Source organism: Galeopterus variegatus, unplaced genomic scaffold (genome assembly GCF_000696425.1).
Source record: "Galeopterus variegatus unplaced genomic scaffold, G_variegatus-3.0.2 Scaffold794, whole genome shotgun sequence".
In the NCBI taxonomy this organism is placed as follows: domain Eukaryota; kingdom Metazoa; phylum Chordata; class Mammalia; order Dermoptera; family Cynocephalidae; genus Galeopterus; species Galeopterus variegatus.
This window is the reverse complement of record NW_007726905.1, coordinates 118,696-143,396: the sequence shown is the minus strand read 5'-3', so window position 1 is coordinate 143,396 and position 24,701 is coordinate 118,696. Positions and strand designations below refer to the sequence as shown.

The 24,701-nt window shown below is 46.1% G+C and overlaps 1 protein-coding gene across 2 annotated transcripts in view; it reads left to right on the top strand.

The window, feature by feature from the left end:
* SMAD3 (SMAD family member 3) overlaps positions 1-24,701 on the top strand; it is a 121,668-nt gene that overhangs the window by 72,898 nt on the left and 24,069 nt on the right. Inside the window, exons 1-2 of one of the 2 annotated variants that reach the window (XM_008572501.1) lie at positions 1,779-1,843; positions 24,399-24,592. In XM_008572501.1, the coding sequence (XP_008570723.1) occupies positions 24,508-24,592 (85 nt within the window). In that variant the 5' untranslated portion in view covers positions 1,779-1,843; positions 24,399-24,507. Of the gene's footprint in view, positions 1-1,778; positions 1,844-24,398; positions 24,593-24,701 lie in introns of those variants that run through there. The other variant, XM_008572500.1, reaches the window with a different exon arrangement.

Below are 24,701 nucleotides of genomic sequence, written 5' to 3'. Positions count from 1 at the left end.
AAGGTCAGGTCACTGGGCGGGGCTGGGACCAGAAGGCCCTCTCCCGGTGGTCTTCCCTCCTTATCTATTCATCAGGCTGGGGCCTAACCCATCCCTGGTGCCTGGCCCTGATCATGGCATGGAGACAAGTGCCCAACAGAGGAGTCTGGCTCCTTCTTCGGGGAAGCTGGGCACTATAGGACAGGACAGGCTGCTTCTGTGGTTTTTGCCTAGGCTTCACTTTTGACCATTTTTCTAAAAAAGTATAGGGTATTTTTTTGTTTTACCATTTTGACGCAGTTGATGTTCTTATTTGGTTCACAAATATAAACACTTTAAACAGAGTATATCAGCACTGCAAGCCAATTTAATACCTCAGCCATTTTCGGTGTACCACAGTGAAACTGTTCCTGAGTTCTTTTTTGTTTTTTTAAACTAAATTTACTTTCATTAGGATCACTTCTTTTTCATGTGCATGTTATCACAGAATTTGGTTGTGATTTTGTTTACTTGCTTGCTGTTAGTACTGATTATAGCTTCTGCCATTCTGGAATTTTTTGTGTGTGCCATTATTTCTACTAAGGCTACTTTTCCTGGGTAAAATTTTACATAACAGAGTTACTGGATTCTTTCATCAATTTTTAGTCAGTGACATTCATTGTCTGCAGTTTTAGTTGATTTCATTTTGTGTTGGATGTTTTTTTCTATGCTTTTTATTTCTTCCCGGGGTCAATTTTGCAGTTTTTGAGTATTGCCAAGACATGTGCTTCTTCAGTCTGTTTTTTATTTTCAACAAATGTTTAAGGTGTGTAATTTTAGCCATTTTTATTTCTTCCCGGGGTCAATTTTGCAGTTTTTGAATATTGCCAAGAAATGTGCTTCTTCAGTCTGTTTTTTATTTTCAACAAATGTTTAAGGTGTGTAATTTTAGCCATTACCAGTTGTGTTTGGGGATGATTATTTCTCTGAAATCTATTTTTTCCTGGTAATCTGGATAGAATGCCCATGGGGCCAGAATGGCAGGTCAAAATGTCTTCTTTCCTAAGCAGTTTGGAACACACTTGCAAAGTACTGTTCTCCTTTTGGATTTCTCCTTTCTGGGTGTTGCCAGGTCTTTCCTCTTAGCCACAGAGAAAATGGGACCTCTTAGGGATCAGACTTCTCCTAGGAAGCCTTGTGTGGTGTTTCTTTATCATGCGGTTCACTCCCTTCTGCCCGGTAACCTCCCAAATTGGCAAATAGTTCCTGCATCTCAGGAAAACATCTCAAGAGGCAGCTCCAGGCTGGTACCCTAGGAAGCACAATGGATGGGGAATTAGAAGCCCCATACTGGGAACAAGTCCCCTCTTGTCTTTGGGTCGGTTGGCCCAGTGAGTCCTGCCCCCTGGCCCCTGCCTGTGCTGCAGTTAGGTTAGTGGCCTCTGTGGTCCTTTCCTGCTCTAACTGATGCTTTTCCAAATCATGGATTTCTCCTTTCTGGGTGTTGTCAGGTTCTTTCCTCTTAGCACCACAGAAAATGGGATTGCCGGCCAGAGTGCTGGGTAAAGTTCCTCCAGCTTTATCCTTCTCTGGGTGAGGGTGTGGACTCCAGGGGTGTCAGGAAGCCTCTGTTCCTGTAGGAAACCCCCTACGTGGGTGGAGCAGAGACATTATTCATGGCCCTCTGCTTGGGTTCCGGTTGCTGGGACCCTGCTTCCCCGCGTGACACCAGGGCTGAGCCTGCCACCGCAGAGGATCAGCGTGAGCGGGTCTGCGTGTGTATGGGGAGAGCCTGCTGGTGAGCAGAGCAATTCGTTCCTTTCCAATCATCCTGCGCTGAGTGGTTCCCGGGACAATTGAACCCAGGGGAACTGAATTCATCTGTGTAAGTAAACATCCATCTCCCCTTAAAGGCAAAGCCTCTCTGGGCAGCTGGAATGCTGCTCTGTGGGTCTGGGTGTTTTTCTTCCTTCTTTCTTTCTTCCTTTCATTTCTTGCTGTCTCCTTCAATTAGGCCTGTGACTGTTTTCAGATGGCTATTTGTATGTACAAGTCTTGTCAGGCATCATAATTTGTGTTTGTCTAGATCAATAAAAGCAGCCCTAGCCAAAGTCCAGCTGAGCATTTATAAATATCCTTCAACTGCTCCCCTCCCTAGGAGACGTGAAAACTCCATCCCGTTAACCCTCCACACCCAAAGTTGTTGGTTGACTTGATCAGGGAAGATGTGAAATCTAATTTTTTTTTACTGTGTTTTCTCTTTACCCTTTTTGTGGAATTTGATCAGTGTTTAAGCAACTGTAGCTGATTCCCAGCCCAAGTCAAAGCAGAATCCTTCACTGTGCCTATTTACAAAATTACCTTTGAGAGACTGAAGCATTGGAAACGTATTTAGACACAGATTGTGCCTTATATTAGCTCTCCGTTGCCCAATAAAATGGACTTGGGCGTATCTGAGGCAGCTACCAAAGGAAACTTAAAAACAGATTCCAGCTGCAGCGATTCTTCTATGATGTGCACACTTTGGAAAAGGAGAACATTTGGGATTTAAGTTCACATGGACCTTAAGGATTTTAAGAACCAGATTTCTTCTTTTTGCTCACATTAGGGGAAAAAATAAAGCTCTGACGCCCTGTGATATCCAGTTACGTCAGGCTTTCTTACGAAATGTCAAGACAGCAGTACTTGGTTTCTGGCTTGCTGTTCCCCACTGTGTCTGCTCTTGCCAGAATTTTTATTAGGGGGAGGAGAGACTTCTACTCCCCTCCTCCCTCAATGAAATCATTCCTTCCGTGGCCTTTAACCTGTTAAAGATTGGGAAGGGAATACTTTGATTTTAGGGTTAAATTAAAACTTCCCTCTTGGCCTAGGCTGGAATTCAGGTGTGTTAGCAAATACTCAAGAATGCAGCAGCGCTGGGGAGTACTGGAGCATTCTGGGTGCTAGTGTTTGGTATAAAAAGCAGCTGACAGTACCTCCTTCCCTTCCTGTGCCTGTGTCTTCTCCAAGCAGCCCCTGTAAAGCCAGGTACTGCTCCCGCTGTGTTCAAAGGCCCCAGGAAATGTTAACTGATCAAAAATGTTGGGTAACTAGAATTATTTTTTCCTCTAGCCCTGACCTACTTCAGTCAGTTAAAGGTTGGCATGTCTGTCTGTCACCAGGCATGGGTGTTTGATCCCAGAGGGCGGAGAGTTCTAGAAAAGACAATAAGTACAGTTTAATGATTTATCTTATCCTAAAAACCTCCAGCCTCTCTTCTTCCCCAGTCCCTACTGAAAGTAGAATGGAGGTGGCTTAGTTCTCCCTTTAGTGTCAGGCAAGAGAAATGGGAGTTCTAGAAAAGACAATAAGTACAGTTTAATGATTTATCTTATCCTAAAAACCTCCAGCCTCTCTTCTTCCCCAGTTCCTACTGAAAGTAGAATGGAGGTGGCTTAGTTCTCCCTTTAGTGTCAGGCAAGAGAAATGGTACCCAGGAGGTAGAGTTGTTTAGAGACTTCTTTTTCTCATGCTCTCCTTTCTTCTCCCTTCCCGTCCCCCCCATTCTCTCTTTACCTCTGCCTACTCCAGCTGCATGTGTAGTCCTGCCCGTCCCTTCCTCTCCTCCCCTGGCACTTGTAGACCTGCAGGCCCTCTGGGGCTGGCCACTGCCACAGCTCAGGAGAGAGCCATCAGCAGCCTCTGCTGGAGCTCTGTAGGGGGTGTGAGTGCCCTCTTTGTGGAATGAACTCTGCCAGAAGGAAGTTTGACACCTTCATGTTGTGAAACTATGCAGAGCGCAAATGACCTTCTGAGGGCTTTAGGTACAGAATCCTTGGTATGAGCCAGGTGGGTCCAGAGCTGGCAGAGGCTCAGGGCAGTGGTATGGTTTATTCGCTGAATGGGGCTCTGAGAGTGAGCGGGAATGCCATTAGTAACTACACCAGGACAACAGGTGTGGATCTGACTGTCCTGAGGAGACCAGGGCATGAGGTTGCCCTACAATGCCATTTTCCAGTCCCTTTGAGTTCTATTTCGTTTTGAAAGGAGTGATGCCTCCCCTTTGGAGGCTTAGGTAGGGGTGCAAGCTGAAGCACAGGGACAGGCAGAGAGTGGAAAGTGGAGCCCGGGGTAAGAAAATGGAGCAGGACTCAGGGTTTGTTCCCAGTCTAAAGGGGCATTGGCCACACTCAGCATCAGCCAGTGGCAGAGTGTTGCCAGATCTTCTGAGTTTTTTCAAGAAAAGCCAAAAATCTAAATTTCATTTACATATGAAATCTCACAGCTTTTAAAAGTTGGCAACTAATTTAAAAATTCAAAAAGCACTATGCAGGCCAAGCACAACATCTGTGGGCAGCTGCCTGTTTTCGACCTCCGGCCCAGACCAATTAATTGATGGCTGTCTTCTGTGTCTCCCAGTTCCTGCCACGGGAAGTTTCTTATGGAAGTTGCCCAGATTGACCACGAGTGAGGTGGGGAAGAGGAAAGAGGGGCTTGACTTGGCTTCGATTGATCATTCGTTTGCATAATAAATATTTATTGAGAACTTGTTACATTCAAGGCATTTCTCTGTTATGCATGTTTTCTGTCCAACATTTGGGATAAGCTATGTCTTCTTCGTACTGGTGGACTCTTTATATCATGTACTATTATGGGTCCACACTTCTCCCCTGGGATTATAGCCAGGATGGCTGCAGTGGGAGGAATCTCAAGAGGGGACAAGTTGGGGAAGGACCTGGGCTCTAGTTCTCAGGCCCCACAATGTTCATTGTGTATCAGCTTAGCTCAGCAGAAGTCCCCAAGATGAGACAGGCCTCATCTGAGATAAGGCCTAGGGATTTGGAAGCTGGAGCAGAGGGAGCCCAGCCAGAGACACTTGTTGTACGAAGTTCCGAAGCTTGTACTAGGATCTGGAGGCAGAAATCTATGAGGAACAGACTGCATTCAGCTTCATACATGGCAGAACTTTCTAATAGAGCTCTGCATCCTGTGGATGTTGGAGTAGATGACCTGTAAGCTAGTCTTTTATTACCCAGAAAGTCTGATACCTTGAGGCTGCTCCTGCACACCCATAACACTCTAACCCTCTCTGGTTCATGGCTTATTTCTGATGGGCTCCCAGCAGGTACTGGCTTATTTATATTCTCTTGGCAACTGAACTTGGGGTCAAGTTCCCCAGAAAAACCAGTACAAACCTGATTTGAAGCAGACTCAGTTTGCCTGGGGATGAGGTGGGGTGGTGTAGTTGTGGTGGGTGGTAGGCTGCTCTTGAGGCTTTGCAATGTCATTCACATTTTGCGTTCTCCTACTCCACGAATTTTAAATTGGGGATGATCATACCTACCTCACAGGATTGTTTGAGGCTGCTAAGGCACAGAGAGCTTAAGTAACTTGCTCAAGGCCACACAGCTAGGTAGTGAGGACCTGGGGCCTGGACCAGGTAGTCTGGCATCCACTGTTCTTTTACCCCCTTTGCTAAACCGTTAGATTTTTAATTTCCTTTTGGTGTGTTCATTCTTCTGTGTGTCTTTTTTTTCCTATTGTTTCTAGGGCTGTCAGTATTCAAATGTTGAATAGCTAGGCTTTTTTTCCCCTACACTTGGCCAGAAGTAGGAATTCATCACCATCTGTGAACATTTACTGAGCCTCCATGGGTTGTGTGGAATTGTACTAGAAACACTCGGCCCTGGGGCTGCATTGGCAATCTACTAGGTCTTTCTGCAGAAGTTTTGAGGACAAATCACCAACATGTTGGAAAGGATTTCCTCCAGGAATGGCGACACTCTATTTTTCACCTTGTTAATGCTGCCCCCACCTTTGTTTCCCCCCTAGTGTCAATCTTAAGTGTGTTAAGTGCTTTTTCTGCTCAGTGTCCTAGATAAGAGGTTTCTAAATGATGATCTGCACCATACCCCCACCTCCGAATCTCAGGCTTCATGATGGGCAGAGAATCGGCATCTGGTTTGTCTTGGAATAAGAGGCTAGACAAGAAAAGTCCAGAGGCCTGATGACTGCAGAGGCTGCTGGCATCTTAAGACAGTTGAAAACCACTGTGCTAAATAACGGTGGAGCTGTAGTGACCTCAGCATTTAAAGGAGAAAATAGCTTCCAAAGTAGGCTTATGATGATCATGAAAGGGGCCCTGTGAGTCATCAGGTGGGCACTCCATGTTGATCTGGAACACAGCGACATGAGCCTGCATGCAGGAGACAGCTCAGCATCCGCATACCCCTCAGCTCACTCTGGATTTAAACACCTTCCTCCTTTTTCTGTGGCACATCCCTTTGCCCAGTGGATCATTCCCCGCCAGGCAAGACATCCTTGCTGGACAGCCAGAGCCCTGAGACCGCTGCAGAAGGGGTAGGCGTCCCCGTATGCGGTTTATTCTCAAATGCCACTTTGAAATTTGGTGACCCACTTTGGGATGCTTTGCCCTTCAGGGCTTTTATTGATGAACAGTTGTTAGGAGGAGTGTCAGCCAGAGTGGTACTTTTCAAGTCACCAAGTAATGGATCTGTATACATTTTTGCCCGAAGAACTAAATAGCTAAGATGTTAATGTAGCAGATATGCCGTCACTAATTTTTCAGTGCAGTCTTTAATGTATATGTTTGTCACACATTTTTAGAATTAATGCTGCTCATGAGTGTTTCAGTATTGGCTCTTTTCAGAGTTTAGAGGACAATTTTTTTTTTTTTGTCCTTTTTGAGACCGGCCACACCGCACTCAGCCAGTGAGTGCTGTGAGCGCACCGGTCATCCCTATATAGGATCCGAACCCGCGGCAGGAGAGCTGCTGCACTCCCAGTGCTGCACTCTCCCGAGTGCGCCATGGGCTCGGCCCTAGAGGACAATTTTGACACAATGTCTTGGAGCAATGTGTTTGGGCCTTTTGATTACTTTTGTTGCATTTTTATCTCTCTCTCTCTCTCTTTTTTTTTTTCTTGTCCAAAGACAGACTTTGATTTTGGATTTTGTTGTATTTTAAAATCAGGCTTCTGGAAGAATTCCCATCAAATTCTAGGGCTTTTTTGTTTTTAACATTTGTGTTGAAGTGTAATTGACATATAATAGACTGCACATTTCAAGTGTATACAATCTGATGAATTTGACATTTGTGTAACCCATGAAACTATCACCACAATCAAGATAGTGAAACGTCTATCGTTCCCAAAAGTGTACTCCTACTAATTTCATCCTCCTGTTTGCCCCCTGTCCCCCTGTCCCCAGGCAATCAGTGATCACCTTTCTACCACTATACATTAGTTTGTATTTCCTAAAATCTTATATAAATGGAATCACACAGCATGTATTCTTTTTGTCTGATTTCTTTCACATGACAGTTATTTTACAACTCATCCATGTTCTTGCATGTTTCAGAAGTGAATTTCTTTTTATGGCTGGGTAATATTTCATTGCAGGCTATAAAGGGAAGAGTGTTGATTTTCAGGGATCTTTTTGTTTATTTTCATTTGTAAAGTCTCATGTTTTTGTAGTTTGTTTTATTTTCATTTTAAAAGTTTCTTATGGAAGAGTATGTTTTGAAAATGTGGAACAAACTGTTCCTCATAAACATATACAATGAAAAAAATAAGCTAAAAGAAAAAAAAGAAAATGTGTTTTGAAAGAACAAATATTTGTTTAGAACTCATTTTTGGCCCTCAATTTTCACCTAACTAATTCATTAAAAATCGGTAAGAATTTAGTGTCTCCTATATCTGCTATGTGTTGGGCTTGGTGGTATTTGCAGGGCACAGAGATTTGTGTCCCAGCCAGCGACTGGTTTGCTTACGAGGCTCTATCGGTAGTTCCATAGTGGCACCACATCTTTCATGTGATAAAGCTGCCGTGCTTTTAGACACATAACTGTGCTGTCTTTGCAAAAACATTGAGGTCCTGCTTTCGACAATCTTCTCATGACCTGACACAAGTTTCTGATTCTGCAGAACATTACAACAGATATGCCTTCCCCGCTGCTGGTCTTCCCTGGCCAGGCATGGGCATGGAGTCTCAGAGGTGCAGTTGCTGCAGTTCTTTGACTCCTGCTTGGAGCCCTGCATGGTGCGGGCTGGAGTGCAGGCAGAAGTGACCCTTGTGGGTGCCCTTAACCTCACAAAGCCAGGCTCACAAGGGGCCTGGGGGAGTTTACCATGGGAATGTTTTCCCCAGCAGGAGCCAGAATGGAATGGTGTTGCTGGGGAGCTGGAAATGTGCTCCCTCTTCCACTGTTCAGTGAAGTTCCCCTGAAAGAAGTCTGCCAAATGTGAGGAAAACCAGTAAGCTTCTGATTCATTGCCACAAATTGTCAGAAAAGGGACCTCGAACAAATCTGGTCCAGCCTGCACATTTTATAGATGAGGAAGCAGAGGCTCAGAGAGTGAGAGTCACTCACACATAGTCACCACCAGCAGAGCTGGGACTTGGGAGACCCAGATACTGCTTTAGACCTTCACTTTCATAAAGGGTGGAGTTTCAGGAAGGCTTCGCAGAATTTGGTAGGTAGGAGAAGGAAATTGTTCATCTCTCGGCCTGTGCTCAAAGCTGTTTGTACTTTTTTTTTTTTTTTAAAGACAAAATAAATTGTCCCCAGATGATGTTTCTAGAATGCTTTCACATCTCATCTCACATTCTCCTGACCTTGCCACCAACTTGTTCCAGGAATAACTTTAAGATTCAGGGTAGATGCCCAGCAGCGGCACTGAGTGATTTTCTGGCACATAAATGAAAGGTGATAGGTGACTCCTTTCATCGGTGTAGCACTGAGTGCATGAAGGGCCTTCACGTGTAGTCTCTCACACAAACCCCTTGTCAATCTTCCCAACTGGACCCTTCTTACCAATGAAGAAACTGGCCCTGGGATATGGGACACTTTACCTAAGGTCACCCAGGTGACAAGGGGAAGAGGCAGATTTAGAATCCACATCCCAGTTCCCAGTCTCAGATTGTTTCCACCATGTTTCCCTGCAAGGCAGGTGGGGCACAGAGGACAACAGCATGACACGGTGGGAAGAGCCTGGGCTTTCGCATTTGGAGTTCAGAGTTTAACTCTGCTCTCCTGCCTGCTATGTGACCTCATGGGAGACGCTTAACCTCTCTCAGCTTAATTGTCTTCTTTTGGAAAATGCAGCCCTGTCCTACACAACAAACGTGTTTAAATGTAAAGTGCGTAGCACAGATCTTTCTCACAGGAAGCAACTGGTCAATGTTACCTTCTTAATGAAGGTGAGGTAGGTGTGGGAAAGCTAGTTATGAAAAGAGTCTGTAAAGCAAATATAAGGACAGATTTGTATATAGTGTGGGGTGCCCTTGGCCCTGCTTCTCTTGCACACAGAATCTTAAATGTTCCCTGGATTGGTTCCTTAGTCTTTGATCTCTTGCAAAGGAAGTTAAGACAGAGATACTCACCAAGTACCTTGCACATAGTAGGCACTTAATACAGACTAGATGACCAAGTGCTCTCCCTGCAGATGCTTAAAGCAGCAGAGTGTGTTCCTGTGTGTGTATGGAAACTGTTTGAATAAAATAGGACAAAATCCTAGCAGAGACCAGACTTTGAAGGTGATATTCAGGCCCAGAGCAGGTGGCCAGGGCAGCCTGGAGGTCAGTGGAGATGAGGCCCAGAAGCGGGAGGGAGGGGGCTGAAGGGGACTGTTCGATGGCATGAGGGTTGAGTGAGAATCAGTGTGGACTTGCGGGGGGGTTGTATTTGGGGGTGGGGGACAGGGGATGTTCTATCAGACACTTAGGTGGAATTTAAGTCATGTCCAGCCATTGTCCCCTGTATTTTGTATTTTCCTTTGAGGACATCTTCATTTAAGTAGTTGATGCTCTGAGCAAGGGAGGGAGGGCAATGAGCCTCTTCCTTCTGCTGGAAGAGTCATCAGCTGATCAGTCAGGTTCAGACCTCTTAAGGGGCATGGGGACAAAGCAGGGTCAGTGGGGACGAACGAGGTGCTTCTTCTCCATCTCTTCCTCCTCCTGCTTAACACAGGGAGCAGGGAGCACCCAGGATCACTCAGGAAGTGGCTGGGCTGATTTCGGAGCTAGATCTCACCTGACACACGAAGCTGCCCCCTGCTCACAGCCAGGCAGAGTTTCAAGGGTGCTCTGGGTGGGGTAGGAAGAGAGCAGTCTCGAGGGACTCCCCCCAGCCTGCCAGGCCCTGCCGGGTGCTGAGCCTCCACAGCCCCTCCCGCTGCTCTTTGCTCCTTGCAAGAGTCTGTTTGAGAATCCAGTGATTCACTTCCGGCTCAGCCCTTGCTGAACGTCCCCCTCCATTGTTACTAAACAATCCCGGCCCCAGTGGTGTGTGGTGTTCTGCCCCTCTGGCGAGGAGGGAGGGGAGCGGAACTGTTTACAGAGCAGGGAGATGGGCCTGGGCTTGACTGCCTGCTTGAAAGACAGACCGCGGGGTGCAAGGCCGACAGCTGGGTGCGTGGAGAGTGGGCAATGCAGAGGCAGTGCTCCTGTGCAGAAACCCCTCGGTCTGTCTGCCCTGTGTTGTGGCATTAGCTTCTTTGTCCAGTTACACCAACAGCTGCATTTTCCATTTTGGGCCATAGATAGTTTGGGGACTATGAATTCCTGGAGTAGAATAAAAGAACATTGAAATTCACTCTGAAGGATTCTTGGGTAAATGCTGTCTCCTCCCAGGCCTCAGTTTCCTTGCATGTAGAAAAAAGGGGGGTGGTGGTGAAATGCCCCACCCCAGCTCCAAAGTCCTGTGGTTCCTGAGCCTCGACTATCCCACCGGAAGTCATTTGAGTTCACTCCCTTTGTCCAGGTCAAATTCCACCAAAGCCAGCTACAGATGTGAGTACGTCTGTGATCTGTCTCATTCATTTCATGACCTCTGAGTTTTGAGGTTAGTGATTCTGCAGCCTCCCGTGCCTTTCTGCTTTGAAGCAACCTTCTCTCTCAGGAAGTTGTTTGATATCAATTTAATTCCTTTATATCCCATGGTAGTTGTGACTGCCACTGTTTTGTTGATACTACTGTTGGGTTTGGGTTTTTTGTTTTTGTGCTCCCTGTGTCCAGGTCAAATTCCACCAAAGCCAGCTGCAGATGTGAGTACGTCTGTGATCTGTCTCATTCATTTCATGACCTCTGAGTTTTGAGGTTAGTGATTCTGCAGCCTCCCGTGTCTTTCTGCTTTGAAGCAACCTTCTCTCTCAGGAAGTTGTTTGATATCAATTTAATTCCTTTATCTGATAAATCGAATGCTGATAAAATCTCCAGTTAACAAATATTTGTTGAGCAAATGTGTTGCAAAGCCTTCTATCTGATATCTGCCTACAACCTTAGCCAAAGATGACTTTGTCTCTCCCTGATGGCAGGTGAAGTGGGTGGAATTTCCTCATTCAAAAGCATTTTAGCTTCCTGCACTTACCCACTGGCTGCTTTAGCCAAACTGGCACCTATGGCTGTCCCTGTCATTCCCCTGCTGTTTTTAATTGCGCCTTTCAAGACCAGCTGATGACCTAACGTTTTTGGTATCAGCCCTCTGGCAGTGGTGTGTGTCTGTGGATCCCTTTGCTCGGAGGCTTGACTTCTTCATTGGGTCCATAAGGCTGGCTGGTGGGCAGCCTGTGGTTTTTGTTTGCTTGGTTCCTACATCTTCTGATAGATACTGTGAAGTTTAGCCAGTGTCGATGCACAGAGTGGTAATTGCATTATCACTACCTGCTTCTGAGCACGTATGATCTGCAAGCCCCTCTCTCCATCCAGCATACAAGAACAGTTAAATTGGATTTCCTTGCCCTTAAGGAGTTCCTGTCTTAGTTGGGAAGGGAAGCTAGAGAAATACACAAGTTATTTAGTCATACTGGGCCGCTGGTGCTAAATGAGGGTGAGTTTGAAGAGTGTAGGACAGTAGGGGCTGCAAGAGTTTGAGGAGGGAAGATGGTGAGAGGTCGGTCATTCTGAGCAGAAAGAGCCACAGAATGGGACACTGCTTTGAGGTGGAGGATAATAGGACCTATCAGAAGGCTGAAGAGAGCCTCCTACGCACCCACACATCAGCTGAGCATGTCACCCTGCAGCTGGGGATGCAGGACTGCAAGTTCAGATGCTGTGGCTGCCACGTGTTACCTCTGCTACTTGGGCCGCTTAAGCATTTGGGGTTTCCATACCTGTAGATTAGGCCTGGTACCATCGATCTGCTGTCTTAGAAGCAGGGATCCGATGAGGTGGGGGCAGGAGGCAGGTACTGGGAGGGCTGGCCTGGGAGAGAGCTGTAAGTGTCCAGGACCCAGTGGGAGGGAGCCTCACCTGGAAGCCTTTCTGTGTTCCTGATTGTAGCTGCTTCAGGGATGCAGCTTCTGACGAAGAGCCATTTAGTTGATGATGCCAGCCTGAGCAGGGGAGCCTATTGCCTCCTCACATTCTAAGTGTTTGCCTGGCATCTGAGGTCCTCCCTTCTTGTTTATTTGGAATTCCTACCTTCCTGCCTATAGGGGTTCTTTGCTCTCTTAGGTGAAATTGCCCCCAATTAACCAGAACCTTTTGTTTAGGTACAATAGGAAGTCTGTACTCTTAGACAGAAAGGAATGCTAATTGGCTGCTTAACTGTCCTCAGGATACCGATGCCCAGAATATACAGAACACCCATTCTTTGTTAGCATTTCGGATGGAAACAGCTTATGTAAGCTTGTAAAGCTTTGGTCCAGAAAGAAGCGGAGTGTTTGTGGAATGTTAGCAATTGGTATCCTGCTAATGCTGCACTTTCTGCATGCAAAGGTAGTTATTTAACTCCATGATCCTTCAACTAACTTTTTCTGGAAATGTGGTCATTTCTCACCCCTCCCTTATTTCTAGCTCCCCCACTCTTACCCCACAATGGCTGAACTGAAAGGTTTGAGAATCCTGAAGGTTTTGGGCCTCTGAGTTTTAAATGTGGTAAGACTGAGATGTGGAAATGTTCCTTTCCTAACCATAGTGTATGGCATTTGCCAGGAATTGTAAAATAGGAGCTTAAGTGAGCATTTGTCCTGAAGCACTACCTCTCTGAATGTGCCTGAGTTGCTCAATTTACCCTTCTCATGTTCTATAGCACTTGTGACATTGTTTTATCTCTCTGGCCAGTGACTCATAATTAAGGAAGTCAAAACTGTGCAGTTAACACAAAACCGCCTCATTTGCCCTCTTCACCTCTCCTCCCCCAACTCCCCTAGTCACGAATGCCCGCCTGACATTTTCCTCTAAGTCTTTAGAAATTGTAAGATTTGTTTTGATAGAACAAGGCAGCCAGTTATCATCATTATCGCCTGGTTCCACTTCCCCAAAAGGCTGTAAGAATCTTCTCCAGAAAAAAAAAAAAAAAGAAAGAAAGAAGGAAAATCCCAGCAGCAAGCGTGCAGTCTGCCCACGGGAAGTGATTCATGATCCTCCAATTCATGCAAAACTGATGGCGGGAGCTGGGAGGCTGGGAATGGGGTCTGGGAAAAGAGGGCAGAGAGAGGATACTCAGGCCTGAATGGTTTCTGCTCTGTGGAAGAAAGTGAAAAACAGAATGACTAAGAGTCCTGTAATAAGAATTGTTTGTTTTGTGAAGTGATCTAACACTGAAGTTCCCTGGCAGATAAGACATGAGAAATTGCATGTGTCAGGGGAGGTGACTTTTTTGGTGCTCCACTTTTTTTATTTTTAAAAGAGCAAAGATGCTCATATTTCTTGGTCTTAAGACATTTATTAGGGGAAGGTCGATAACTATTTTAATCCCACCTTGCCACCTCTAAGTCTGTTTTCTCTTCTTCAGAAAAAGGCAAGATAATTATCTAAAAGTATCCAATAGCTCTTTGTTCCTCTTTTCCCTTCTTTTTACCCTTCCTTCCAGAGTTAGACTTTTGAGGCTGGTAAATGTCTTTCTCTAAATACTCATTTTTGTTTCCCTAAATGGAGCACCGTGTCATCGCAGAAAGAAGGAATCCTGGTGTCTTATTTTGGTCTCCTCCAGATTGACAATGCAAATTAGTCCGTTTTCCAAAAGCAGTTTGGAAACAGAGCCTCAAAGCATTGGCCACATGAACAGCCCTGCTGCAAAGCAGAGGCCTGATAAGAGATAGCTAAACACACCCGGCTTCAGGACTCCATTTCAAACTTTATTGTACGAGGTCAGCTTTGGGGGTGGGGTTTATAATAAAAGCTGGGGTGAAGTTTGCTTTCGCCTTAAACCCATCAGAACATTGCCAAGGTCTGTGAGTATCCTGAACGTTCCCTGAATGATCTCTTAAAAAACAAATAAACCATCTTCAGTCTTAATTGGTGAATGTAAATAGCAGAGTTTTCCGTCAGAGTGAAATGGCTATCCAGAAGGTTCTGTGAAGCCTGTCAACTTTTCCCTTTCTTCCAGTAATCAGAGGCCAGTCCAAGATCTTTGTAGCCCTTTCTGTTTGTGACTTGAAAGTTCTATAATCCTACCAACACTGGAGAAAAAGCAATTCCCATCAACTTCGTGCTTGGAGGGAAAAAAAGCAGTTTGTGGAAACCAAAGCTATTAAATAGAAAGGTCTCAAGTGAAACGCTCACCTCCTCCTCCTTCAGGATTTAACCACCTCCTTTGCATGGGGGAAGGGCAGGGACAAGGATGACTGTCTCATCAGAGCCAAAGGAGAATCTCTGCTAATTCAAACACAGTGTGTTTTGCAGTCATAGAGAGCTGGGTTTGGAGTGTAACATCCAGGTTCAAGGCCAGGCACTGCTTCTTGCCATTCTGGGCAACTTTGGGCAAGTCAGCCAACATCATATGAATGTTTCCTCTGTAAAATGGGAGCGATGCTACCCACCTCGTAGGATTCCTTGTATCTGGTGAGATAATGAATGAAAAGGAGTGGGTAAACATCTGCTCTCAGGTGTAAATTGCTTCTGTATACCCCACCTGTGCTCATACCAGAGCATTTCCTTAACCCAGGGGTTCTCAAGGGGGTAGGGAAGCGAATTTGCCCTCCGGAGGACATTTGGCAGTGTCTAGAGACATTTTCGGTTGTCATAGTTAGGGGTGGGGGTGCTACTGGCATCTAGAGGAAGGAGGCTGGGAATGCTAAACATCCTGCAATATGCAGAACAGCCCCCCCCCCACACCCCCAACAATGAATTATCTGGCCCAAAACGTCAGTAGTACTGATATTGAGAAACTCTGGGTCTCGCCTTACTCATAGCCCGATCTTGGAAAGTTCTTAATGTTCATGTGCTTTACAGATGATTATAATCAAGCTGAACTTTCTCCAATAATTGGCCTCCTCCTTTTCCAGAAAGTACAGTCTGTGACCACCCCTGGCCCTTGGGAGGTGGGATGCCCCGAAGTCCAGATGATCTTTGTGTGTTTCCGGTAGGGTCCAGCCCTCCTGAGAAGGCAAGGCAAGGTGTTCCAGGCTTCCTGTGATCTCTGGGGCTCCCACTCAGGCCGTCCCATCTGCCTGGGGCACTGGTCGTGGACTTGAGCCAACTGCTTTGGCGAACTAGCAGGGAGAAGGGGAGGCCTACACATGGGGGAGAAGTGAAAAAGGGACTAGTTGTCCTTCTCGAGAACAGCACAGGGGGCTTCAGCCTGGCATTTTATTTGGTTTTCCTCCAAACTTGCAGCACTGATGCCTGAAGCACCAGATACTGTCCATGTGCAAGTCTGGAGGGAAGTTGAGTTGTTCTTGGTAGAAACGGTTTAGTGAGTGGCACTGGGGTTATGAAATCCTGTTTTCAGCTCCTTGTGGGCCAATCTAAATGGGAATATTTAAAAACGTGCTTAGCACACTTCTAGAACTCAAGAACACTTACAAAACTTGGGTAGAGGTAGAACACGTGGTCACTGTGGTAGAATTTACAGTGAAATCCCAATTATCCAGAACCCGTCTACCCGCAGACTTCACCTCACTAGGTTTCTTCTTTGTGGCAGGCTGAGTTGGAAATGGAGTTTAAATAAACAATAAAATACTTTGGAAGTTTCTGGGTGTAGTATATTCAGTGTACAGTCAATTTCTTTTTATTTGTAACTTTTTATTTTAATAAAAACTTCAAATTTTGGAAAGTTGCAATTATAGGACAAGGAATTACATTATATGTCCTTCACCCAGAGTCACCAATTGTTCAGTTCCCTTTTAAAAAAAAAAAAAGCAAAAACTGTCATCCTCAAGAGTGAGACCTTCAGGTAACTTAAGACGTAATAAGAAGAAAAAATTATGTTTCGTCGTTGTTGACTTACCAAGGCATGAAAATGGACTCACGTACATTTCTTACAGATATCATCGACAGTGAGGTGTGCAGTGTCAGCCCCACTGCAGGGAAAGAGCAACTGGAGGCTGTGGTAATTTGCTGGGTGGCCTTCACCAAGGCGCTTAAGGCATCAGAGTCTGTTTCAACTGCAAATATGAAGGGAGATTCTTCAAGTGCGAGTTGTCACAGTTCTCCAAAGTGAGTTTTCAGGTGGACACAGAATTAGCCAGAGTGTCACCTCACCAGGACTCTTTGTTCTCTGAACATTTGGCCTCTGCGGTTTACCACCTGCAGCCAGGGGCCTCGGTCGGCACATAGCTCCTGGGAGAACTCTGCCCAGAACAAAGGATGCTTTGGATTTGACTGTTTGCGAAAGGGAATGGGTGCTGGGGAACCCCGAAATCAAATGTCTCATTTGGCAGGCAGCATTTTCAGGGCTTTCATATTTGCTATTCTATTAAATGGTTGGCCTGGGGCTTTCTATTGCATGGAAGAAATAAAGGCATTTTCTGTTACTTGCATATTAAAGAGCAGCAGAAAGAGATCTCAGGTTGGACTGCTTGCAGCTCAAAGGCCAAATGAAACCAAGGCAAGGAGTCTTTTAAGTCACCAGCAGAATTTTTTCTGCCTTTCTAGAAGGTCTGATGAGTGAGCACCTAACCCAAACATGGAGTCACTCAAGCCTTGCTTTTATTTTGAACCAGAAAGAAAAAAGAAAAAAATAAATAAAACCCTCATGTAATGCAAAACTCAGGAAAAGCAGAGTATAAAGATTTTATAAAGATTGCCAGCAAGTGAGCATGGGGATAGTAGTCAAAAGGAGAGAGGTGGGAGCAGAGTGTGTCAAATCTTCAGGGCAGATGGGCATGCCAGTGGCAGTGTGTACGTTCTGGGCAGTATGTGTGTGAGTGTGGGCGCCTGGCATTGTGGGCATCCCCAACATTGGAAAATACCCCTCTTCCTTACACTGAGACATAGCAAATGTTAGGGGGAAAATGTAAAGATGCAGAACAAATTGAGGTGAAATGGATGCCAGGGGTTTTGGTTTCGAAGTTATTAAAGCACTACTTGGGCCACTTCAGAAATTTAACATCATTTGTGGCAAGTTCACATTTTATGCAGATTGACTCTGAAAGCCGATAGGTAGGCTGTTCTCCATAAACAAAAACTGAGTCCTTCTGAAATGGCTAAGTCTTGTCCTGATGTTATGTTCAAGGTAAGGGAGTAGGGGTATGCCCCATTTAGAGTTAGGAAAGAGTCTGGGTCACATGGCCTGTTTTCACTTTATATTAACTCTGGGGCCTTAGGAAAGTGGGTGACCTCTTAGGTGCTCTGTTTCTCAGTCAGTATATGAAGACAATGATACCTGCAAGCATATTGGGAAGCCTGGAGGAGAACTCTGTGTATCAGCCAGCTAGCATTGCATAACAAAGCACGCCAGACTCAGCAGCTTGCAGTAACCCTTGTCTATGCTTCTGCATGCTTCTGTGGCTAACCTGGGCTTGGCTCCTTGCTACAGGTTTGGCTTAGGTCTGCTCCAATGTGTTCAATCATGGGCACAGGCTATGGGGCAGCAGCTGCCTGAGGGATCCCATGTGATGGCAGAGGTGCAAGAGGGCAAGCAGAAACACACAGTGGCACTCCGTCCCTTCTGCTCACATCGCATTGGCCAAAGCAAGTCAATAGCCTAACCTGAAGTCAAGGGATAAGAAAGTACACCACACCCACGGTAAGGAGGAGCCACAGAGCCATAGAGCAAAGGGCATGGTTACAGAGAGGGGTGATATTCAATCTACCACAGTCATCAAGTGACCGGCACAGTGCCTGGCACATAGCGGTAGTAACTTCTACCTATTGTTGTTGTTATTACTCAATAGTCAGAAAGGAAAGCTTGTCTGTGAAAGAGGCACATATTGTATGTGTGTGCATGTGTCTATGTGTCTATTAAATAAGATAGGTTTCAACTGAAATATGATAGTGTTAACAAATTTACTTTTGTTCCCTTCTTTGGCCCAGGTAACTGGCACAGTGCCTGGGAGGGGGCAGGTGTTTGAAAACTATTGGGTGATTGATAAGAGGTTAATGATCCTGATAGTGATGTAGCATGGGATAACAGAAAAAGCATTCTTTGTCCCACACCTCCAACCCCCATTTTTCAGCATCAGTCAGATGACCCTGGGAGAGCCCCTCGCGTTCTCTGAGCTAGAGAGAGAGTGCATGGCATGTAGTTTGTGCTGAGTAGATCTTGGTGTGTTTCTGGAACTTATGTGCTCTGCTCCCACCTTCTCCCTAACCCCCATGCTATCCCCCAGATGGCCGTGGGTGGCTGATCACTGGTAACCAGGATGGGAGTAGTATCTGGCATGAGGTGGTCCCCTGTCCTGCCCTTTCTCCCTGGGGAGTGCTCTGGCGGGGCCCACCTTCTCCATGGGCTTTGGACTCTGGCATGTCCACATCCTTGGCTGTGGCTCCAGCACCATTTTGGGACACTTCACGGGTCCCACTTGGAGCCAATGGGAGGAAACCTAATTTCCTGCCACAGGAAATTGTTCGGCTAGTGAAGAATGTATTTAAAAATTAAAACCTTCTGTCAAAGGAGCTTGAGGGAGTTGCTGGAGAAAGGCTTTTGGGGGTCTCTCATCGGAAGCCACTGGATGTGGGAAGATATCTCAGCTGTAAATGGGGAGGAGGCCCAAAGGTGGGTTCCTGGGACTGCAGTCTTAGCTGCTGCAGCTGGTCTTGAGCAAGGAAGAAGGGCTGGGTCAGGGAGAAGGGTGGGTCATAAATAGACCCTTTTCTGCAACCAAGCATGTTTATGGTAACATCAGCTCAGAATTAAGACTTATTTATTGGATTTACTTAACGGGCCTGGAGCTCTGTAAAGCTTGGGAGGGTGTGTTCCGGACACATCAGCGATATTAAATCCAGCCGCTGAAACTCTCAATTTACTATTATTATTTTGGTAAGCATTAGTGTGTATTTTCAGTGGAACAGAGGGAGAAAGAAGGAATAATATCGGGGCTCTGGGTAGCCCAGACTCTGAACCAAGAGGAGTAGTTGCTGATGCGTAAGAAGAGGTGAATAAGATGCTTTCCCTGTCATGAGTTTGGGAATTAAATCACCCAGGAGCAGGGGCATGGACCAGATGACTTCTAGAAAACATTGCCAAGCCAGAATGTAGTGTGACAGCGTGCCTGTCTCCCTGCCATCAGGACCCGGCCTGGCAGCCAGGAGAACTGGCTTTGAGCCGCAGCCCTGATGCAGATGCCATGTGGTGCTAGGACATGGGCTCTGCCTCTCAAATGTACTGGGATGCAGTGAGGTGGGACCCTTCCAAGACTTGCCTTATTTCCCATACAGCATTGTGGTGGGGATGATCTGAGATAAAGGGCACAGAAGTCTGTGAAAGTTAAAAGCACCAGGCAGACATGAGGTCTCATTGTGACTCTCCTGACTGTGCACCCAGATCACTGAAGCAGGGACAGGGACTGGTGTTTTTGAGCACCTCCTGTGTACCTTACTTTGCCAGGCACAATCATAGTAATGAGGCAGTAATAGCGACACAACAGTAATGCCAGTAGATTGTTGCCATTTATTGTGTTTTTAGTATGTGCCAAGGGCTTTCTGCACAGAATATCATTTGGTCCTCCCAACAGTCCAATGAAGAGATTTACGTTTTAGATGAAAAATAGTAAGACTGAGACATTATATGATTTGCTCACGTTTATATAGTTAGTGAGTACAGAGTCGGTATTTATTTATTTTTTGGCAGCTGGCCAGTACAGATATTGGACCCTGGACGTTTTTGTCAGCATCATGTTCTAACCAACTGAGCTAACTGGCCAGCCCCCGAGTCAGTATTTATATCCAGGTTTATCCAACTCCAAAGTCCTTGCTTTTTTTTTTTTTTTTTAATTGTGGGATAATTTACAAATAAACTGCAAATATTTAAAGTGTTCAATTTAATAGATTTTTTTTGTATGTATACACACATAAACCACCACTACAATCAAGATAATATAACCTATATCTTCCGGAAGCTTCCTCAGGCCTCTTAGTAATCTCTCCCTCTCATCTATCCCTGCACATACCCCTCCATCCCTGCCGATCTGCTCTCTGTCACTATAGATTAGTTTACATTTTTACTTTATTTTAAATTACTCTATAATTTTACATAAACAGAATCATGCCTGTCTTCTTTTACTCAGTGTGATTATTTTTAGATTCATTCATAGTGTTGTGTGTAGCAATAATTCATTCTTTTTTATTGCTCAGTAGTACTCCTTTGTATGGATATAAAATTGTCTGTTCATTCATCTGCTGATGCACATTGGATAATTTTCAGTTTGGGGCTATTACATTCACGCACAAGTCTTTGGAATACGCTTTCATTTCTTTTGTGTAAATACTTAGAAATGTAATGGGTGGATCATATGGTAGGTTCATATCTTTAAGAAACTTCCAAAATGTTCTCCAAGGTAGTTGTATCATTTTACACTCCCACCAGCAACATTTGAGAGTTGCAGCTGCTCCACATCATTGCCAACACGTGGCACAGTCATTTTCATTTTGGCCACTCTGATAATTACGTAGTGCTGTGTCACTGCAGTTGTAATTTGCACTTCCCTAATGAGTAGTGAGGTCGAACATCTTTTCATGTGCTTATTTGCCATCTTTAAGTCTTTTTATGTAGTGTTTGTGTAAATCATTTACCTGTTTGTTTAAGAAATCGGATTGTTTATTAATATTGAATTTTCAGAGTTCTTTATATATTCTAGAAACAGGTCCAAATCAGATATATGGTTTGCACATATTTTCTCCCAATTTGCAGCTTATGTTTTTATTCTCTTAATAGTCTCTTTCAAAGACCAGAAACTTAAATTTTGACGTAGTCTGATTTACCAACTTTTTTTTTTTAATGGATTGTGTTTTTGGTGTGGCATATGAAAAATCATTGTCTATCTCAAGGTCACAAGGATTTTCTCCTATGTTTTCTTCTAGAAGTTTTATAGTTCTAAGTTTTACATTTTGATCCACTTTGGTTAATTTTTGTATAGGGTACAATGTATAGGTTAAAGTTCATTTTTCTTAGCATATGGCTATCCAGTTGTTCTAGCACCATTTGTTGAAAAGATTGTCCTTTCACCACTAGGTTGTCTTTTGGCCTTTGTAGAAATCAGTTGTCCATGTATATGTGACTATTTCTGGACTCTGTTAGGTTCCATGGATCTATTTGTCAGTCTTTATGCCATTACCATACTGCCTTGATTACTCCAGCTCCTTTGTTTGTTAAAAATTTAATTATTATCAAAATAATTCATGTATTATTAATATTATTTTCAAAGCAAATGCCCACCCCCTTCCGTCACCCAAGTGGGGCCCCCCTCCACAGCCTCATTCCTCCCCTTGCTGCTGGCCTGAGCCTTTCTCCAGGGCCTTCCCCTGCAGAGGTGGCTACAATGTCCAGCTGGCCCTTTGTTGAGGCTTTTGTCAAGCATTGAAAAGCAAATGTGGCCACTTCCCTAAACTGTGGGCACTTGGTGGCTTTGCAAGAGAATGAGGACAGTTGAGTAACTCCCTGTCCCCACTCGCCGCTTCCCACTGTCCCTTTCTCTCCTATTCAACCCCACAGTTCATCCCACTTGTGCAGGGCTGGGTGTGGAGAGTGGCTGCTGTAAAGTAATAATGCTCATTTGTTGGTGCTTTACAAAGTACGTTCAAATGGATACTGAGCATCATGAGGTCAGGGGAGTGGGACAATATCCCCATTTTATAGATGGGACAACTGAAGATCCTGGATTCCTCATGACTTGCCCACAGTCTCACAGCTAGGGGACTAGAGCCACATCTTGTCCCCAAGTCTTATGACTCCACATCAGATGATCTTCCTTCTATACCTTAGGGACGAGTCCCAGGCTGTCCTCTCTTGTTCAGCCTGGTAATTAGTGTTTCTTAGCTGTAGGGGTTCCTTGGTCTGGGGCCCCACAGGAGGGAGGTAATTACATCCTTCGAGATGCCCTTAGTCAGCAGCTCCCAGTCAGTCCCTATGACCAAGGCCAGCACTGACCTTTGTCTGTCCTTTGGCCAGTGACTTGGAGAGTTTGATTGGATCCCTCTGTTTCTCTTTCTTTGGTTGGTGTTTCTGGTTGCAACTGGCTGGCCCCTTCCTCTCAGATGCCCATAAATCCTCTTTTTCAGACAAATGGGTGCCTTTGGTCATAAGGGGACACAGGGGGATAACTTGCAAATGTCTTTCTGCCAGCCCTGCCCAGTGTTCAAAAAATCATGCCACTAACCAGTGAGGGCCTAGGATGGGCCTTCTTGTAGAAAGAGCAGCACTGCCTCTTACCAGGGTACCTCTTCTTTCATGAGCATCCATCTCATCTGCTCTGCACTCCCCTACCCCACTACCCCCGACCTGTTGGTCAGATGCAGCCAGAAGTCTCATGGGGCCTGTCTCTTTGACACTCACACACACAGCCCACTTAGACATCTCAGAGGCTACTTAGTGCTTTTAGAAAAAAGCACTCTTATTGTGGCCCCCATGGCCCTACAGAGTCAGCCCTACCCGCCACCCCAGCCTCAGCTTGTACCCAGCTCTCTGGCTTCTCCGCTGCCATCGCTCTGGCTTTCGTTCTTTTCCTCCTGCCTTACGATGTTGTCCACCCTGCACAGGGCCTTTGCACGTACTCTTCCCTCTGCTTGAAATGCTCGTCTCCCATACCCCTTTAGTTCCTACTTATCCCTTAGACCTCAGGTCGGCCATCACCTCCTCAGAGAGATGCCTCGTCCAACCCTTCAGCAAAGGGAGGCCCCCATGGTCAAATACTCTCGTGGTTTCCTGTACTCTTCCTTCAGAACACTTTCATAGTTTGCAATTGTAGCTAACGTGATTATTTGATTGATGTCAGTCTTGCACACTGGACTGGAAGCTCCATGGGAGAAAGCATCACTCCACTCTGCTGGTCTGTTTCCACTGTGAGGTCTCTGCCACTGTCCCCTTACATTTATGTGACAGATGCTCATCAAATTTGTGCTAAATAAGGGGTTTCATGCCAGTGAAATCCCCTTGCCTGTCTGATACTGGATGCCATCTTACATCTCGCAGCCCCTTGCTTGTGGCTGGCGATGCTTTCTGACACTCCTGAGCAGCTCAGTTGTCATGTTCTGTAGTACTGCTTAAACTGTTGTCATGCAAGTCACCTGGGGATTTTATAAAGAGGAAGATTCTGATTTAGCAGGCTGGGATAGGCTCTGAGAGTCTACATTTTTAACAAGCTTCCCTGGACCCCTGCTGCTGGTCAGGGACCACACTTCAGCCTGGCCTGAGAGCAGGGGCACCAGGTCACAGCCGCTTGGAGGCCAAATCACCACAGAAGACATTATTTGCCCACGGTCAGGGCACTGGTCATTTGCAGGTGTTTGTCCCAGCAAGGCAGGGGGCAGTTGCAGGACCATGCCTGGTGTGGAGTCCCAGGCCCTGTCCCTGTCCACTTCTTGCACGGCCCCTTAGGCCTTAGCTCTGAAGTCTCAGAATCAGGAGACAGTTGTGGATGTCACACCTGGGTCTACCTGCAAACAGCCCTTGAACTGAAAGGCACTCCTGAGAGGTCTGCAGGGAGGCTTTTACCATTTTAAATTCCCTTTCATTTCCCTCTCTGCTTCACCACAAATAACAACTAAACAGGAGAGGGTTTTGGGGTTTTTTTTTCTAACATGTGAGGGAGGAACTGGGTGCTTGTTGGAGCGATTAGAGACAGCCGTGTACTGGCCACCCTTCCTCGAGTCACTGTGGTCCCCACATCTGAGCCTGGAGAGCTCTCCTTGCCTTGTTCTGTCCTATCCCCTCTCCATACTTCCACGTGAGCAGGGACCAGAGTAGTGGCTCATGGACCTTTGCCAAGCATGAGTCCAGTGCTGTCCCCTTTACATGGAGTGTAGCTCTCTGCAGGAGCGAAGAGCAGAATGGGGTGGAGAACTCCTTCTGGGGTCTGGGGGTGCAAGGTGCACCCTGCCAGCTATGGGATGCCTATGGCCTTTTGGCCTCCCATAGTGGGTCTCTGTTGTCTTCTTCTGGAATGCGTTCCAGCACTAATGACGACTCTCTGATCTGGCCTCTGCATCTGAGAGCAGTGAGGGGAGGGGACAGCTTTCTGAGTGCCTGCCAGCAAACACGTCTGGAGCTGCAGGTGGCCATCCTGGAGGGGAGACCAGCAAAATCTACCTCACTGTCTCTTCTTGCCCCTCCCTGTCCCGGCAGGTCCTTGGATGGCCGGCTGCAGGTGTCCCATCGGAAAGGGCTCCCCCATGTCATCTACTGCCGCCTGTGGCGATGGCCCGACCTGCACAGCCACCACGAGCTGCGGGCCATGGAGCTATGTGAGTTCGCCTTCAACATGAAGAAGGACGAGGTCTGCGTGAATCCCTACCACTATCAGAGAGTAGAGACACCAGGTATGCCACCTGGCCTGTCGCTGGGATCAGCAGCTGCCTGCAGGTCATACCCCCCCCCCCCGGGAGGGTCTGTGGTGTGCTTGGGGGCATGGGGGCTTTGGCACCAGCC